Source organism: Coffea eugenioides, chromosome 8, assembly GCF_003713205.1.
Source record: "Coffea eugenioides isolate CCC68of chromosome 8, Ceug_1.0, whole genome shotgun sequence".
Lineage (NCBI taxonomy): Eukaryota > Viridiplantae > Streptophyta > Magnoliopsida > Gentianales > Rubiaceae > Coffea > Coffea eugenioides.
The window spans coordinates 44,498,572-44,513,161 of record NC_040042.1 but is presented as its reverse complement, the minus strand read 5'-3'; the positions used below and the strand labels follow the sequence as shown (position 1 = coordinate 44,513,161).

At 37.3% G+C, this 14,590-nt stretch overlaps 2 protein-coding genes across 2 annotated transcripts; one reads left to right on the top strand and one right to left on the bottom strand.

The window, feature by feature from the left end:
* The first annotated feature begins 764 nt into the window (after positions 1 to 764).
* On the top strand, positions 765 to 2,878 carry LOC113779728 (protein STAY-GREEN, chloroplastic-like). The gene is made up of 4 exons (XM_027325427.1): positions 765 to 1,262; positions 1,395 to 1,568; positions 2,016 to 2,183; positions 2,271 to 2,878. The coding sequence occupies exons 1-4, from the start codon at positions 1,128 to 1,130 to the stop codon at positions 2,616 to 2,618; spliced, it is 825 nt and encodes a 274-aa protein (XP_027181228.1). The 5' UTR covers positions 765 to 1,127; the 3' UTR covers positions 2,619 to 2,878.
* A 5,294-nt stretch (positions 2,879 to 8,172) lies between these two features.
* LOC113779841 (protein FIZZY-RELATED 2-like) lies at positions 8,173 to 12,681 on the bottom strand. Its single transcript, XM_027325585.1, has 10 exons — positions 11,963 to 12,681; positions 11,610 to 11,732; positions 11,411 to 11,515; positions 10,279 to 10,458; positions 10,104 to 10,166; positions 9,805 to 9,999; positions 9,372 to 9,473; positions 9,215 to 9,277; positions 9,069 to 9,137; positions 8,173 to 8,630 (listed from the first exon to the last, which is right to left on the bottom strand). The coding sequence occupies exons 1-10, from the start codon at positions 12,461 to 12,463 to the stop codon at positions 8,577 to 8,579; spliced, it is 1,455 nt and encodes a 484-aa protein (XP_027181386.1). The 5' UTR covers positions 12,464 to 12,681; the 3' UTR covers positions 8,173 to 8,576.
* Positions 12,682 to 14,590: the final 1,909 nt, after the last annotated feature.

Genomic DNA, 14,590 nt, shown 5'->3' with positions numbered 1-14,590 from the left:
ATATACTAACTGTTTACATAAAGTAGGAGGTGTGAAGCACAAATTGCATGTGGAAATTGCATAAAAACAAAACGCGGGGCTATACCGACACATAGAGGGACAAAGTTCAAAGGAAAAAAAAGAAGGAAAAAGAAAAGGTATCCCAAATGTTCATCGCGATGGGCGCAAATTGCCAGAATTAAAGTGGGTTTTGGGTACTAAAGTTAAAAAAAAAAAAAAGAAAAAAAAGTGTCCACTCATTTCCCAGATGGTGAAACTAATTAGAGACAGCAAAATCCATATTCTGAGTTCATTTTCCGCTCAAGTGGTTGTTAAAAGTGGTTTCCATTCGCTAATTCATTAACTGATCCATAGACAATTATTAACGGTCCGTTATTAGTCAAAATCAGAAAAATGTTACGAATGTTTGGGTAGCAAATTTTTTTAAATAATATTTTGCTTACATCATAAATACATTTTCGAATCCACCTTTTATATTTTTAATTATTTTTTATCTCACATACGTCACATCACAAAAAATACATCAATAATTATTCTATCCAAACAAAAGCAATACTCTATTCAACCATTAATTCTAGAGTAGATTCTAGTCAAAATGAACAAAGTGACGTTAGTGCGACAAAAGCAAAGTCAAACTACAACTGAAACCCAACTAAACTACAAAAAAGGTGTAAGAAAAACAAAGATGCCATGCAACAAGAAGGAAGAAGTTTCATGCCCTCAAGCAACCTTTGCTTCACTTTGTAGTATTATATTCTTCATGCTTATACGCTATTCTCAGCGTCTCCGTCATTTTCCACAACTGTGTCCATTTTTCTACCGCTAAAACTCTTCTGATACACGTAATAACACATACTCAAAACACTTTCACATGCCTTGAAAGATACGCTCGCCTGCTTGCTTCGAAGAAAAGTTGATATCCAAAGCTTTCAAGCTGCAAAAGGTGAAGCATCGAAGCAAAGCAAACCAAACCAAACTGCCCCAAAATTCCCTAAAAAAGATTCTCGCCACCTATAACTAATAATCTGATGTACATGAGATATTTGATATATTGTTTGGGAGGGTGTCCTGTAATATTGGAGATTTAATTCAGAGAAGGGAGTCCAAGCTCAACAGAACTAGAAGATATGGGCACTTTGAGTACCAGTCCTCTGCTTCCAAAAGAGCTAAGGCCTTCTTCACTCTACAGAGAACACCGAAGCTCTGTTCTTGTGTACCCAACAACAAGAAGAAAATCCAAGAAAAGCCAATCCTTGAACCCTGTAAGTCTTACCATTATCACGTTCTGAATTAAAATTCTTAACTTTATAAACAAAGATCAAAAAGGGGCTCTCTTTGTGTTTATTTATTTTTATTATTATTATGTATTTTAATTATGGTGAGTTTTGGATCAGGTTGCCAGGTTATTTGGACCTGCTATTTTTGAAGCATCCAAGTTGCAGGTTGTTTTCTTAGGAGTTGATGAGGAGAAGCATCCAGGACAGCTACCTAGAGCCTATACATTTACACATAGTGATGTAACCTCAAAGCTCACTCTGGCTATCTCTCAAACCATAAATAACTCTCAGGTAATCCTTATCTTCTGGTTTAACACCACACTAGCGGTGAAGCGGTCAAGAACAGAGTACAACAGGGGAACCCATGTGAACTCCGCACTTGATTTTATTTGATATTATCTATTTTTGAACCTAAAACTGCAAATTAACAGCAGTTTAAGGGTTAAAACATTTTCTTGTTATTGTTTTTATAGTTCTTTTTTGGGGAGTTGTTATTATTATTATTATTTTTTGTAAACAAAAAAGGGTGGGAACAACGGAGGCATAGCGAACATCGAAATTCTGTTTATCTTTAGAACCCTCTTAACTATCTTGATTAGTCCTAATTTTCTCAGATTTTACTGCTAATTGCTGAGGGAATAGGAAGCTGGCTATGTTGTCACACTAACCATCCTGGGTTGATGAATTCTTTCAATAGATATTTACAGCAAAAGAGAACATGGGATTTTTGTGTTGCAGATACAGGGGTGGTACAGCAAATTACAGAGAGATGAAGTGGTTGCAGAATGGAAGAAAGTGAAAGGAAAGATGTCTCTTCATGTTCACTGTCACATAAGTGGTGGTCATTTCCTATTAGACTTGTGTGCTAGGCTCAGATACTGGATCTTCTGCAAAGAACTCCCTGTGGTAATTAAGCCCAAAAAGAATAAAATGATCATTCCATTACCATACCCCCAAAAAAGCTATTCATTAACTGGGGTGAAATCTGATCAGGTGTTGAAGGCTTTCGTCTATGCTGACGGAGGGTTGCTGAATAACTATCCAGAATTACAGGAAGCTTTGGTTTGGGTATATTTTCACTCAAACATTCCAGAATTCAACAAGGTAGAATGCTGGGGTCCACTTCAGGCTGCTGCTTCTCCTTCTAGCGGGATCCAGATGGAGAACAAGGAAATCCCAGCCAGCAATTGCTGGGATATGCCAAAACCATGCCAAGAGGCCTGTTCATGCTGCTTTCCACCCATGAGCCTGATTCCTTGGTCACAATCCTTCTCCTCTGGCTCTAAGGAGAATGATGGAACGAAGCCACAAGGCAAGAGCTTGCAGCAGCAGCAAAGCTGAGATACCCTATTTTTATGGGTTTAATCTCCAAGTGACTACTCCACGGATGATTGATTATGCAGGTGATTTGTTGAAAATGTAAATAGTACACAGAAGCAGACGCCCGTGCCCCCCTAATAGTGCAGCTAGATACTAGAACATAGCTTACCAATTTTTTCTTTATTTTGGGCCTTTGGGGAATGTGATACTTGAAAACTTTGGTACATAGTTCCAATATTTGTTATGAATGAAAGTAGTTCCAATATTTGTTATGAATAAAAGGGGATGTTGTTATTTTTCAAGTAAAAATGAAGGGGAATTGATGTTTGAAGTCAATTATGCTTCTTGAATAACTTACAGGGATAATTTCAGAAACCTCCACTGGGGTTTCTAATAGTTTCACTGCCATTGTTCGAAATTTTTGAAACTATCACTAACTTCCTTTAAAAACTATATCCTTGTAACTATTTATCCCATTCCCAAAAAAAAATGCAATAATAAAAAAAATGAATTTAGGTGTGAGAACATCATTTGATTCTAAAGAGTGCCTCTTACCTATAATATTAGTTAATTTAATCATTCGATCTGACTTATTATTTCATTTATCGAGTAGTAATTACACATGATTAACAAAAAAAATTCATCATTTGTAACCAAAAAGTAACAACTTTCGAAATTTAACAAAACAAAGTTTTTTCTTACCTTAAGACTATTGTTATCATCGTGGTGATAAGAAGAAGAAACAACGAACCGAAGTCTCCTCACGTCCAATTTGTTTTAATCTTCAAGTACATTAAAAAAAAAAAAAAGAAGAGCTAGCCTGGTATTGGAGCCCTTTTCTAAAGCTACATTAATTTTTCTAACATAATCAAATTATGATTAATTTATTTTGTAAATGACTCAATTATTTTTTATGTTTGAATCATTTTATTTATAAGGTACATCATATATGATTCCTTTTATCTGTCAAGTACATTAATAGAAAATGTGCATTAGTTCCCTTTTTATATAGCAATTAGTTGTTCTTTAAATTACAAAGTATGGTTAATTTAGTTAGCAAATGTTTTGATTGTTTCTCTCCATGAATATGTGTAAAATATCTTAAGTTGTAAGGATGGTAAAGTCATTTCATCGCCAATGAGGCAAGTGTTAGGTTCTAAAAGAATTGGAATGCAAAACATGTTATCTGAATGCTGCTTGAAGTGGAGGGGGCTTGTACGTCCACAGGTATTTCAATATTTTCAAGAATGTATGCTTTTTTTTTTTGTTCGTAACAGCATATCTATCATAGTCTACTCCGACTCGTACTCGTACTTTAATCTATTTTAAGGAGGTGGTTCAATTAAATCGAGAGAATCGACGATGATTGGACTATTATCGGATCATCCGAATGCACCACGTACCCGTATAGATCTAAAAGAAATCACATGTAATGACACGTTGATAGAAATAAGATTTGAACTCTTAACCTCTAATCTCACAATACACGTGGGGCCAATATATTTAAGATCTCTTCCGAACAGCACGTTTTTCCTGCCAAATAAGTTGGCTAAATTGTGAGGTAGACCTAAATGCTGCCGCCGACCGCTTTAGAGTTTAGACAAGCGTGGTGTGCTAAATTGGGATGGTGTCGCCATTAGATTCGGTCCCTCTGCCAAGTGTCAACCGCAGAGGAAAGGAAGTGCACAGATCTATGGACAGCTGAGATTCGGGACTCTATCGCAGTCGTCTACTTGAAAATTAGGAATTTGGGTTGCACTTGTTCGGTATTCATTTGAAAATCTGTATCACAAGTAAGAACCAGATACTTGAATCGAATTCAACTTAGTATAAGCTTAATTCACCAATTAATCAAACTAAGTTTGAATAGCATTTTGTATTCAATAAATATTTAAGTTCTGTTTAACTTTGACTTGTTAGCATAAAATTGAAATTTATAAGTTAAAAATTCAAATTGCTGGAACTTTACTTAAATTATGCTCGATAGAAGTTCGTTTGAATTCAGCTCCATCGATAAATAAACCAAACTTGAGCGGAATTTCAAGTACTATAAAATAATCAAATAAACTTAAATACTAGGATACTCGATTTGATCGGACTCGTTTACACCTGTAATGCCAATGAGCAAAAACACCTAAAAGAAAAACAAACACGAACGAGGCGGAGATGGCGCTAGGACTAGTGCTGCTGCCGTCCTCAATCCCTTTGAACGCGGTAGAGATCCGTGTATGTTATTGCTGCTTGTCAATCGTCATAATTCATGCAGGATTGTTAGATATCAGCGATTGAAGAACGAAGGCAGATTTTAGGGGTACGCCATTGCAAATTTTGTCAAACAAGTGGAAAATGACATTCGAAACTCCAAACTTCAATAGACGCCGCCCAAAAGGTACCTTGTGACTTCAAAGAAATTTTGCTCAATTTTCATGTGGCAAAACAATTAGACTCAACTAGAGGTGTTTCGCGAATCGAGCCGCTCGCGATCGAGTACGAGCTCGACTCGAACTCGTCAATATCGAGCTCGAGTCGAGCTCGAGCTAATTAAGTCGATCTCGAGCTCGAGCTCGAGCTCAAAAACATTAAGCTCGTTGGCTCGCGAGCTCAATTATATATTTATTTTTTATTTTTTATTTTTTATTTTAACAGTAAAATTACATATATATCCCTAATATTTTATTATTTGTTAAAAAAATTATTGTTTTATTCATTTTTTTTTAAAAATTTTTTTTTTAAAAAATAAAATAATAATAATTTTTTTTTTATTTTTTAAGCTCGAGCTCGAGCTCGAGTTCGACTCGAGATTTGACTCGAGCTCGAGCTCGAGTTCGAGCTTCACAAAATTAACTCGAGCTCGGCTCGATTAGCCAAAACTCGACTCGAGCTCGGCTCGTTTGCACCCCTATGACTCAACAATGGTACGTGATATCTGGCAAATTGTCATTGGACCGTCAAATCATGCTTGGAATATACAAGTGTCGAGGCCTAAAAATCCCTTGCTGCTGGATCTCGAAGGCCCTATCTTTTTTTTTTTTGTCAGCAACGATACATTTGTATAACCTACTCTATCCTAATCTAGAAGGAGGGGGAGCCTAAGGAGACTGTGATAGGGGGCTAGTGGGTATACAGATCCAACTAGACCAAGAGAGTGCTATGACACAATCCTTAGATTTTTTTCGCTGCAGGTGAGGTTTGAACCTTCACCTACAACCTAAGGAGGGACTTAAACCCCTCCGTGGTGGCCACTGGCCCAGTGGTTTGAAGCTGTGTTTTAAAACTCGGATCGGATCGGCCGGTTTGACCGGTCGAATCGGGAACCGGCCAAATGTCCGGTCCAAGTCATGCTTAAAAATCGGGCAAGTAAAAATCCGGTCAAAAATTGGGTTTGACCAGAAAAAAACCGGATTTTCCGGTTCAAACAGCATTTAAAAAAAAGGGCAAATTATCCAATTGGCCCTTTAACTCTTTGTCTAGGTAAAATTAAGCCCCTCATCTATTTTTTGCTGATTTTAAGCCCTCGAACTTGTAAAATGGGGAACCCGTGACCCTTTCAGCCAATTTCTCCGATTTTACAACTGGAGGACCAATTCACACGAACGCCAGTGTACTTCTTTCAAGGGCATTTTTGTCCTCATATTCTAAGCAAAAAGGGCACACATAGTCCACCTTTCTATTTAATTTCTCTCACCTCCCTTACTCTTCCCTGCGCAACCCCCACGCAATCCCATGGCCGTCTTTGTCGCCACCGCAGCAGCCGCGGCCGCCGCGACCTCCCAGAAGCTCTCTCCGCTTACAACCCCTCCTCATGACAAGCCCTTCTGCTCTTCCTTCTCAAAAATCCTCCTAAAACCCTGCCACCCCGTCACCCACACCCGCAAAGTCCACTGGACCGGTGTCTCGGCCGCTTCCAAGAATCATATCTCCGACGTCGTCTCCGATGTCTCCGACGATTATGACGACAAACCCAGAGAGGAGTGAGGCAAGCATAATTCAATTAACAAGCGCTTTGATTTGTTAAGTTTTTAAGCTGAAATCCCAAGTTGTTCATTGGAAAAAAAAAAAAAAACCTCATCCTCTTTTGTCAAACAAACTTCGTTGCCTGTTTTCGCGATCAAATTAGTGACTTGGCATGACATGAAAATAAAGAAAAGAAAAGAAAAGAAAAAAGAAAAAGGGTGCAGTTGAAGCAAATGATCGGCTCCACAAATCCTTAAAAGGAACAGAAAAGAAAGATAGGGAAAAAGCCAGCCATGGTTTTTTTACCTGCTGTAGCAAAATCAGCAGGCCAGCAATGGCTGAAGCAAAAATCGAAGCCCATTTCATCTTCTCAACAACTGCTTTTTCACCTCAAGAAATTCAATATATATCCACACGAAGAATGGAATCGCCAGAGTGTTCGAACCCTGATTTTGCAGTCTACTTCTGATTCCGTCAAGCTTCACAAACTCGATGACTTCGATTCCGGTAACTCCATTTTCCTTGCACGCTTTTAGCCATCAGTATGGTAAAAATACGATCTTTGTCTCTGAGTTCATCTTTTTTCAAAGCCCTTTTGCCCATTGGATGTAATGTTCAGTTTCTTTAATTTAATTGTTTTTTTTTTTTGAATTATTTGTTTACTTTATTGTCATGGGTCATATGCCTGCTACAGGCTCCATGAGTAAGGGAGGGATTAGCAGCATTTTGTTTTTTTTTTGTCCTTTTTTGTTAGAACGTCTACTATGTGTGCCCTTTTTGCTTAGAATATGAGGACAAAAATGCCCTTGAAAGAAGTACACTGGCGTTAGTGTGAATTGATCCTCCGGTTGCAAAACCGGAGAAACTGGCTAAAAGGGCCACGAATTTCCCATTTTACAAGTTCAAGGGCTTAAAGCCAGCAAAAAATAGACGAGGGGCTTAATTTTACCTAGACAAAGAGTTAAAGGGCCAATTGGATAATTTGCCCTAAAAAAAAACTCAAACTTTTTCAATATTATGTTTTGACCTCTAGATTGTTAAAAATTATTAATATACCTCAAATATTTTAGACTTTATCAATATTTTCTTAAAGTTTGGTATTATTTTTCAATTAAATCCATAATTTTAATTCTAAACTTGTTAATGCTCATTAAATAATATAAATTGTTACTTGATTGTTCTAATTTCTTTGTATTTTCTTGTTAAATATATTTAAAATATCAAATATATATGAATATACATTTATTAATATTTACATGTTATTAGGTATTTTACATATAATATTTTAATTTTTAAATAATTTTTATTTATGACGTCATCCGGTTCAACCCGTATCGAATCCGATTGAACCCATTGACCCCTGAGGTTGACCGAGTCGATACCCGGTTCGGTTCTGAAAACATAGGTTTGAAGGCCCTATCAAGCAGTCGAAATTTCAACTTTTGCTATTAGAATTAGGTGCAGTTTCTCTGAACTGCTGATATTTCATGAAATGGCATTGCATATGATAATTCCAGACACAGCAAAATTAGACCCGAAAAGGGACAGAATTTTCCAATGGTTACCAAACTAAAAGTGCTTGTCTTCTTTCCAAGAGGAAAAGGAGGACAACACACACGGAGGTGGCTAATTTGAGCAGTCTTGAATCTTGAATAACTTGTGAATTATTTACAATGTCAGCATTGAGTTCCATGCTACAGTTAATTTCCCGTACATAATAAGCTCTCTCTATCATACACAAGGCGAGGGAGAGTGCTATTGAGCATTAAATAACATCTCTCACTGTACAATTGGGATTAAAAAAACTAATAAATCAAGTTGTCACTTTGCCAGAATCTAGGCCTCTACTATATCTGGGCACTGGTGCTTGTTTGCTGCTGCAAAGCTAGGCTCCAAGAGGTAATTTTATACAACTTTTCCAGCTTCCTTCACTTAATGGCAAACAGACGAAAACCTCTGCTTGTTTGCATCAACATGACAACAAATAATTATCAAAGAGTGTGACACCTGAAAAACTTGCTAGAGTCACCGAATCTGAGTTCTTCCCAAAGATGATGCTCCAATTTCACTCTCCGTGTTCTGCACAGACAAGAAGCATGAGAACGTTAACCTTCACCACCACATTACAAAACAAGGTACTTCTCAGTCTGCAATTTTGGGGGTCTTCTTGTTTATGTATGGGTTGGGGGATGGGGTGGGCATTAGTCCTCATTCATCTGATGAGGTGCTGATAAGCATCCATAGCAACTTCATTTTAAAACCCCGAGTTATCAAAAATGGAAAATTAGTTTAAGGAAAACCAACTGCATTTTGTGCTGCAGTCTAGCACAGTGCCAGGAAAAGCTCCAACCAGCTCAATTTATCATGCAGATTACAGGATCAGCTTATTTTTATTAAACAACAAGGTTCAGCTAGACCAGTACCAATTATTGTCACCGTTTGTTTTTTGCAACTCAAATATCTCATACAGCATAGAGTATACAGGAAAGCGATTCTATTCATGCCTAGATTGCTCACCTGAGATTTTGGTGAAGGGAACACATTCCAGAATCTAAGTGTTTCATCTCCTGCTCCAGTAACAATTGTCTACAATAACAAACAAATAATAAGCAATTGAAATGTCAGCCAGTATGAAACTTAAAAATCATGGCATTGCACTTTACCTGTCCGTCTGGTGAGATGGCAAGATAAAGAACTCTGTAAGTGTGCCCCGTGAGGGTAGCCAACTGTAAAATTGACATGAGGTTACAAAATATCAACAGCAGGAAAAAAAAATTACACAGAAGTAGTAGATAATAAGTCATGGTTAGAGTACAGTACCTTTGACATTGTAGGATATCTCCACACTATTATTTGGTTTTGAGAGTACCCATGAGTGCTGACAAGTTCATTGACATTCTTAGACCACACAAGATTGCACACCTGCCAAGATCAACAAAAATTGAATGCCACAAGTAGTTATTAAGAGGACAAATGAGAGGTCTAAATTATCTGCAAGCACAGTATGGCAATTATGTATAGCCTTGATTGTACCATGTTTCCAGTATCAACATCATCAGAATACAAAGTTTTGACTTATTACAATAAGCAAGAATATGAAGTGATTTCTATAAGTAATCCTTTCATGATGTCATGCAACAACATACTTTTTTTTTAAGCCCAAAAAACATCTCTTGTGAATTCCAGATGCATGAGAAAGTAGCGCACACCTTAAATCTTAATAATGAACCAATCCAAAAAGAATCATGAATACCTGACTGCCTGTGTCCATACAGCTGAGATGTGAGTTAGTGGTGGTGTTCCAGAACCGTATGCAACGGTCAGCTGTCCCACCACCAGAAGCAAGAAGTCCATGCATATGTGGGGACCAAGCAATTGCTTTAACAGCAGCAGTGTGCTCACAGTATTTCAATACGGGTTGTGTTGAGTGCTGGTTCCAAACAAAAAGCTGCATTTTGCAAAAGGAAATTTTCATGAGTTAAAAAGTATAGAGCTTAAAGGAAAAGTATAAGAGATGCCACTATATTGCAAGCATAATAGGGGACTACATACTCGATTATCATTTCCACCTGATGCCAATTCTCGGTTGTCATAAGACCACTTCAGTCCACAAACCTAGACATAAAATGGTTGATATTCAGGTTACAGAATGTTGAGCACCGGTAAGAGGAACAAGATTAATAAATGATGTTCATAGGTTGATCCAAATGAGGAGGGGAAGCCTGACCTCTGACTTGTGTCCACTTAGCTTACTAACAAAATCTTCTTGAGCTCGTATATCACGTTGAAGAATGCTTTTGTCACGGCTTCCTGAAGACAACAAAGACGTACTCCAGGCTAATGCACCAACTCTCAAACGATGTCCCTCCATTGTTCTTACTCTCTTGCAACGAGAGGCATCCCAAATCTACATGCAGCAATGCCAAAGATTTGTCAGTTAGAAGCAAGACGCTAAAAAAATGTGACATTTTTTCAACTCTCATATTGTAAAAAATGCAGCTTAAAGATAAAATTTAACTCAATTGACAAAGCTAAAGCAACCCAAGACAGAATTTTGCATCTCACCAAGACATTTCAAATTGAGAAGCAGAACCAAAACCAGTTAAAGATGCAAAGCTAAAGAAAGATTGATTTCTTAAAAAAAGAACTTCTAGAGCAACTAAAGCTGAGAACAAGAAATTCATACAACGCTATTTGCCGCTCAATTTGGGCTCTCACCTCAGGGCATGCTTTATGATGATGAGTTCAAATGATTGTCTATGCACATTTTCCAGCGAGCTATTGCATTATATGTACTAGCATTCTTGCGATTTCTAACTAGAAGGAATTAAGAATCCTTATCAAGGCAAACTTAAGAAATAATCACAAAATAGAACTTGAAACTTGGTCTGTGTGGTTCTATGGTGTTAGATAGAGTCTAAAGGGGAATCATAGTTTCCTTAAGTACATCATGATCCTTGGTGTAGTAAATAGATGAACCCATGCCATACGCTAAATTATAGCTTCATTAGCAATTCAAAGTAATCGCATAAAAAGGATTGCAAACACGAGTTTTAATTAATGGACTTAAGAATGCAATTTTCACTCAGTTTCATACATTCATGTGCCTATCCTTTTCTACCACCTCATAATGCATTGACAAGTACTTACAGTCAGGAACGCTAAAAACTAATCCAAATTTGTAGTCCAATTCAAGGTTAATGGGAAAATGAAAACCAAGTCGAATTCTGATGCTCATAATGAAGAGGCATCCTACAATTAGAGAGAACATCGAAGCATGCTTAAGCTCAGTCCCTTCCAACAAGAATTCTTCAATAGATGTGTATCACTAGTAACAACATATAGCAATTCTGGATTACCTGGAGCTTCCCATTGCTAGTTCCAACAGCAAGATGTGTACCACGCTGTGCCCAGCCAACTGAACACACACTATCATCTATTCCCAAATCACACAACTTCACTACCTGCACAAAGAAACACCACAACAAGTTTAATCGCAGCATTTCATAAATCACGTGTCAAAGTCCAACCCCGAGAATTCGTATATCAAAGACTGACCTTGCTGCTAGAAGCATGCCACAAATAAACACAGTTCCCTAATCCCACAGCCAATACATTATGCGAGGACCAGTCCACAAGATTCAGATAAAAATCATCTTGCAATGCTGGTGCATCAAGAACCTATCCAAAAACAACCACACAACTTCAATTTCAAGCATCCCACATCACAAAAAGCAGCAAAACAACATCTTGTCCCTGAACTAAGGAAACCAAAAATTCTAACAATTTAACGCAATCCCTATATTTAATCAACATACAAACCCAAAATATGGCATCAAAAACAGATAAAAGCAACAAATTCAAGAAACCCAAATCAAGCAATCGCAAACAGAAGTAATCCAAAAGACTACCTTGTAAGGAGACCTAGGGACTTTTCTTGGAGTCTTAACAGGGCTATGGGAGACACCGGGGAGCTGATCATCAAACCCGAAAGGGGACAAAGAATGCAAAGACTTCCGGGTCTCAGTCTTAAACTTGAAAATATTACAATTAGGAGGATTAATCTGCAAATTCTTTCCATTTATCCCAGATAATTTATCCGGCGTGACAGGGGGCACGACTCCAGCTGAGTCAGGGCCGAAAAGGGCCGTGCGGAGGAGGGCAGTGTAGGCATTGGTAGAGTCATCGGAGGTGGAGGAATGCGAGGACGGAGAGAGGTTGAAGAGGGCGAAATTGGAAGAAGATCGACTGGGAATGAAGCGGTCACTGTAGATGGTCCGCGAGGGGGAGGGGTGGTAGGAATTGAGGTTTGGGATCAGGTGGTTTTTTAATGGGGTCTTAGGAGGAGGAGGAGGAGTGGTGGAGGTGGTAATGTCAGAAGTGGAGGTGGACGGTGGTGTTGTGCCGTCCATGGTGGTGGTGGAAGAGCGGGAAGAGCCCTAGACTGTGGGGGAGCAGGGGAAGCTGAAGAGGGTTGTGGGTACTGTTTTGATGGAGTAGGTGGGGAATGCTATGGGGGTGAAGGGGCTTGATTTTCTCGACGGAGTTAAAATTTCCCGGGAAAATTAGTAACAGAAGGGGGAATTTTGCGGGAAAATTGACCGGATTAGTGAAGTTCTAGTTTCTGGTATTACTGGTGGATCCCGGGAACTACTAAGGTTAGTGTGTGTGTGTGTGTTTTTTTTATAATAAATGGAAGGTATTGAATAAAAAACTTTCTATTTACAATTCTTTTCATTTTATTAATTAATCTATAATTTTTTGTTGATCTTTCCATCGCTGTGTTTGAATTTCACTACTGTTATTTTAAAACTATTAAAAGGAATTATTTTATAACTCAATCTAACTTTCCATCAGTCTCTCCGTTGACTGTGTGTTAGAATCCTCCTATTGATTTAAAAAACAATAAGAATTATTGACAACAGGTGATGTAAAACATAAAAATTATTGATAACAAGTGACATGAAAACTGTGTCACTGATTAAAAAAAAAAATCAATAGTTGATAATATCTCTAACTCTAAATCTATAAAATGACTGGAGTATGATCCCATTCCTTTACCTTTTCCAGGCGGAGGATGGATATCATTGAGTTCAATTTATAGAGAGAAGCTTGTTGGCCAGAAAAGCTAATAATTCTTTTTTGCATTTTATTTAATCGTTGATTCTTTCTTATAGGTTGATAGTAGAGGTGGCAAAATGGGCGGGATTTGCTTGGGTTTAAGATGGAACCGAGTCATATGGGTTTGGATCCAACCTTACCCATATGTGTTTTGAGACTAATTTGGGCGGGATCACTTTGGGATGGGTTTAGATTAATCCCGCCCAATACCCAAATCTATTTTCTATATATATATTTTCCTTTAATTCATTTTTATTTTTTATATAACTTTAATATTTTTGATTTATTAAATTTCTTTTAGTTTTATTAAATAAACATGCAAGTGCTTTATACTCAGGATTCCCACAAAAAATTGGATTAACAAATAAAGGAAAAGATAGATATAATACAACCATATTCCAACATATATCAAGATGGCCAAGGCACTTAGCGTGTTGAATATTTATCCTCATCATTGTCCAAGGATGACAGGTCTAAATTGACTGAAATGCTGGAAATTCTTATGAATAATGACTAGGAAGACTGCTAGATTATATTCGCTGGTATGACTATAAAAATTGTTAAAGATAATTTTTGAATCTAAGACTCCGTTTGGATTGACTATATTTTCAAAAAATAAAATTTTCAAATACAATGTTACAATAATATACAATAACTCAAAAAATATCTCATTCATATTAGTATATCAAATATTTCAAAAAAAATTTATAGTAAAAATTTTTCATATACACTGCAACAATAAAATATTTCAAAAACATCCCAAAAAATAGCTAATCCAAACAGAGCCCTTGCTATTTGAACCCAATGGATACCCAAGTATTTTTCAAAATTTTCCATCAATTAATGGGTACAATTGGGATTTGTCCCATTTTAAATCCAATATCAAATTTCAGTACCCATCCCGCCCAAAGTCCCTATGGGCATGGGTAACCCATTGGGACTTGGGACAAATTGCCACCTCTAGTTGATAGGGACAAAAATAAGACGAAACAGGAAGTTCAATTATGGATGAGACAGGGGAGAGCATGAAATTTGTGGTAGATGTCTTGCTTACTATTTTGAATCATTAAATCGTTAAGAGGAAAAATAAAACATTTCTCGTTTGTTTGTTCCAGCAGTTTGAGAGCGGTGGCTTGTATTCCCATTTTAATTAAATAATAAATAATAAAGAGCTGTAAATTTTCGACATATGTGCTTCATACAGTCATCATATTTGGCACGTATATGCAAAGAACTTATGTTCATGGCGGGACTTGAGCGTTTTGAGGCCTCAAAAACAACACAAGGTTCAAGCATTCCAGCCATGGAACAGATGTCAAATGGGACAAATAAGGCCAACCCTGAAACCCTAATGATGCAAATGTTAGTCGTAGATGTAGCATATTTCCTAATTCTTCTTGATATTCAAAATTTTCTGG